The sequence below is a fragment of the Arachis duranensis genome, chromosome 6, assembly GCF_000817695.3.
Source record: "Arachis duranensis cultivar V14167 chromosome 6, aradu.V14167.gnm2.J7QH, whole genome shotgun sequence".
Taxonomy (NCBI): Eukaryota; Viridiplantae; Streptophyta; class Magnoliopsida; order Fabales; family Fabaceae; genus Arachis; species Arachis duranensis.
Genome location: NC_029777.3, coordinates 95437601 through 95442094, shown reverse-complemented (window position 1 = coordinate 95442094; position 4494 = coordinate 95437601). Strand labels below are relative to the sequence as shown.

General features: G+C 43.4%; 1 protein-coding gene across 1 annotated transcript; it reads left to right on the top strand.

The window, feature by feature from the left end:
- The first annotated feature begins 1352 nt into the window (after positions 1 to 1352).
- On the top strand, positions 1353 to 3948 carry LOC107494724 (serine/threonine-protein phosphatase 7 long form homolog). Its single transcript, XM_016115760.1, has 4 exons — positions 1353 to 1421; positions 1725 to 2467; positions 2553 to 2640; positions 2725 to 3948. The coding sequence occupies exons 1-4, from the start codon at positions 1353 to 1355 to the stop codon at positions 3946 to 3948; spliced, it is 2124 nt and encodes a 707-aa protein (XP_015971246.1).
- Positions 3949 to 4494: the final 546 nt, after the last annotated feature.

Sequence of the window (4494 nt, the reverse complement as noted above, 5' to 3'; positions counted from 1 at the left end):
AATATTAGAACAGTGTAACTGTTGAATATATTACAGTATATCAGTTCAGAAATATACACCCAACAAAGTATGTGATATACACCCAACAAGTTACTCCATATACACCCAACAAATTACGCATTATATTCCAAACAATCAATTACCAGAAGAACTAGAAAAACAACTACAGTAATACCTAGAACAACTAAGAAGAACACTATAACCTAGAACCAAGAATAACAGTAAAACGTAGAATAAGTAGAATATTAAAAACTATAAAATGAGACTTCGAACAAGAACAGTAAAACCTAGAAGAATGTAGAAGAACAGTAAAACCTAGTTCTTCGTTTTTGAAATCTGGAAAATATAGAATATGAGTAAAATAGTAACATAACGTACCTTGAGTATTATAACCTCGTTTTTTCTTGAGATTCTTGATCGAGAGTTCTACGTTGTGTTGATGGAGAGTTCTGATCTTCGCGACAAGTGCTATCTCTGCAGTTTGGAATGTTGCTCGAAATTGGACGGTTTGTGTTTTCTTTGAACGGGTTGGAGAAGTGGAAGAGTGCGCCATTAAGGAGCGCTATTTGCGAAGAGAAACCGTTTGAGTGGGGCGCGTGTAATTTACGCTCTATTCAAAGTGAGATGAGTGCGCGTGTGAATGATGTGTGGGTTGGGAATTTGTAAAACTTGTAGGGCCTTTTTACTTGTATGTGTAGCAGGCCCGTAAATAAAAACAAAAAAAAGTTCTGCTAGATTTTAAAAGTGGCTGCGTATTCATATTAGAAAAAGAAATTAAAAATAAAAGATGAAAAATGATACTTTGGGTCCAAGAAAATATAAAAAAAAAAGTTGTGAATGTGAAGCTGGCTCTATCACACAAATTTCACCCTCTTGAAAGATAGCACATATAAAACGGGGCAATTTACCAATTTAAAACAATTAGTTGAAAGCTTTACCAGATTACAACATTTGGAAATTGGATACCATTTTGTCTTAAATCATTTTATATAGAAACCGTGGGAGGCAACCACGGATTCCAAAACTACATAAACCGTGGCAGGTAGCCAGGTTTTATGATCAAATAATGTTGTATGTAAACCGTGGTAGGCAGCCACGGTTTACATGAAGAGAATGTAAAGCATAAACCGTGGTAGGCAGCCACGGTTTATGAGTAAATGGTTTCGAACATAAAACCCTAGAGGCAGCCACGGTTTATGAGTGTGCAGTATAAATAGCATAGCCGTGGCTACCAAGGGCGGATCATTTGTGATATTTGATAGTAAAGGAGAAGGTTGGTGGGTGAGAGAGGGAAAAAAAATTTTTTGTTAAGTTGGTTGTTTGAGAAGTTGAACCGGTTTAGTGGAGAACCAATGGAAGAAGAAGACCGGATGTACCGGTTAAACCGCGTTGCGCATGTGGCTGGATTTATCGACCAAGAGGTTGGTTAAACCGGCTTTTTATTATTATTTTTTGTTTAATGTTGTTATCATTAATGGTAAATGTTAAATTAATATTTTAACAGTTATAATAGGTTTTTTTGCTGTTATCATGATAGTGAGTTTTTTATATTTATTAAATTTGTAATATTTATTATTGGTAGAATTAATTTTTTAGGTTTAGGTGTTAGTAATATTGTTAGTGTTATTTTCTCTGTTGTTGTTATGCTTAGGGTTTTTTATTGATATTACTGTAAATTGTTGCTATTGTTGTCTGTTGAGAGTTCGCTATCTATCTTTTTACAGCCTGCTAGGGTTATTAGTGGTGTGAGAAGACAACAGAATATGCCTTTACACGAGCGTATCATACCGTATCTAGAGACCGCGGGCTTATATCACTTGGCTAGGCTGAACAGTCAGTGGTTCTGGGTTGATGAGCCTCTACTTAGCGCATTCATTGAGAGGTGGCGTCCTGAGACCCACACATTTCACATGCCCTTTGGGGAGTGTACGGTCACCTTGGAGGACATGGCCTATCAGCTGGGTTTACCGATTGATGGTGAGCCTGTGAGTGGGTGCCTTAGTGAGTTTGAGAATTTCATGGAAAATGGAAGACCGGCATGGGAGTGGTTCCGTGAGCTTTTTGGGGAGTTACCTCCGCAGAATAAAGTGAAGCAGATGACAGTGTGCTACACATGGTTCCATGAGCGGTTTCGGGTTTTGCCAACAGATGCTACTGAGGACATCGTGCGTATATACGCGAGGGCCTATATTATGATGTTGTTGTCATCTCAGCTGTTTGCGGACAAGAACGCCAACCGTGTCCACCTTCGCTGGTTGCCTTATGTGGCATCGTTGGATGACTTGGGTAGATATAGCTGGGGCTCGGCCGCGCTGGCGTGGTTGTACAGATGTCTTTGTCGTGGAACAAACAGAAATGTTGTCAACTTGGCTGGGCCACTACAGCTTCTACAGTCTTGGATCTTCTGGAGATTTCCTTGTCTGAGGCCAAGTGATTTCAACAGATTCGGGTTTCCACTTGCATCCAGGTAAAGAAATATAATGCTAGAGTTTGAAATTGTTCATTTACATCTCCCATTACATGTTATGACATTCTTTAAATTGAGCTTGTAGGTGGGCTCAGTATCTACCGAGGAACGATGCAGTAGATCAAAGAGTGGTGGCTGCACGCCTTTGTTTGGATAGATTGCGTGTGCATGATGTGAGTAATTTATTTATAGTTCATTCAGTTATGTTTTGCATGTTATAGAATTTGTTTTACGTAAAGTTTCATTACGTGATGTAGATCGTGTGGGAGCCCTATTCCTCTCCGGATGTCGCAGCTGTTCTTCATCCAGAGATACTACTTGACCAGCACCGCAGGCTATGGACGGCAGTTACCAGTCTCATTTATTTTGCTGCGATTGAGTGGCACCAGGTGGATAGGGTTATGCCTCAGTTCGGCGGGGTTCAGCATCTCCCTCTTTTGGCTCTTAACATAGACTGGCTTCATGCGAAGGACGGCAAGGGTGGAGATAGGTGGTTCCCCTCATATTATCGGGAGTGGCATGAGCATTGGCAGGATCGGCATGCCTCAGTTTTAGCGGTTGACCGAGTTGCTGATCCTGGACCATCAGCTGAGTACCTGGACTGGTGGTGTCGTGTGGCCCACCGATTTTTATCCCCAGAGGTTGCATTTCAGGATCCCAGGCCTATTGTGTTGACTGAGGAGGCTCGTCATAGAGGGTCATCCCAGGCACCTCCTATGGTGCAGGTTGTCGACAGACCGGACAACCGCCGCGTGAACCGGCGTAGGCGTATCGGCACACGTACTACGGATCGAGAGTGGCGATGGCTGGCCGACCAGTTAGATGAGGATCAGGCTGTTGGTGGTCATGGAGGTGATATTGATCATCGTGTTCCGAGACGTAGGGCCAGACGACATGGTCAGCGGGATGGTGGTGGACGGGCCCGTGGTAGAGGACCATCTGGAGAGTATCACAGTGGTCAGGATGCTGTTGGTGAGGACATTGGTGGTGTGGCCACAGGGATGGATCAGGGTACGTACGAGGTGGGGGGTTCTTCTCAGATGTTCGAGGTGGGGGGTTCTTCTCAGATGTTCGCCGACTTTACTACCGCGGCCGTCGGTATGGATATTGATGATCCTGTGAGTCAGTCAGAGTTCTTCAGAGATATAGCAGACATCTTGGGGGAGGATGATGGCACTCATTATAGGCCACAGATGGATGAGGGACATTCACAGTTTGCTGAGCACCAGCCACATGTTCAGGATGTACAGCCAGGTTTGCCGATTGACCTGAACGAGCCTGCGCCTTCACCATTGGACCCATGGTTCGCGTTGGGAGGTACCCCAGCTTCGGCTTTCAGCGTAGTTCCTCCACAGGCACAGGTGCCACAGGTGGATCAGAGACCGCGGAGGGCTCGTCGTGCTCCTTTATGTGGCACTGGAGGTCACCTTATTGGTCAGTTGCACGATGACGACAGTGACACGATCAAGGACTCTGATTAGTTAGCTATGTATTTTCCATTTGTCTATGTACTTTCTTTCATTATGTACTAGGATTAATGTTTAAACATTTATTATGCTTTCTGGTGTTGTATCTGAAATTGATGTATCTCACTATTAAGTATGATTAATGATCTAGTCGTTTCTACTTTATTTGTCTAAACAATACAATGACATTAACACTAAATTAGGCTGTCTTAATATACCAGGTCAACAAACAAATATTCTTACATGACGATACATAAACATATGAATAACACCAATGCTACTTATAAGACAGAAATTTAACTTACATTGATAACCCATCCTCAACCTAAATAATACATCCTAATGATCCCTGCCAGCAGTATCTCTTCGCTGGCCACAGTTCCTCCGCGTGTGACCTGGCTGTCGACAGAGGCCACAGCGCTTGGGCTGGTTCTCAGAAGATCGATCCATGGGACCGCGGATCCTAGTTGCCTTCGGCCGACCTTCCCTGGCTCGCCTCATGTTAGGATCAGGAATGATAGTAGGCCCGGCATATGGTGGCCATAGCCCTTCTGGTATGGG

Coding starts and splice junctions, on each gene's coding strand:
- LOC107494724 (XM_016115760.1), top strand. CDS start 1,353: ATGGAAGAAGAAGACCGGATGTACCGGTTAAACCGCGTTGCGCATGTG. Junction 2,468..2,552: donor GGGTTTCCACTTGCATCCAG/GTAAAGAAATAT, acceptor TTGAGCTTGTAG/GTGGGCTCAGTATCTACCGA. Junction 2,641..2,724: donor ATAGATTGCGTGTGCATGAT/GTGAGTAATTTA, acceptor TACGTGATGTAG/ATCGTGTGGGAGCCCTATTC.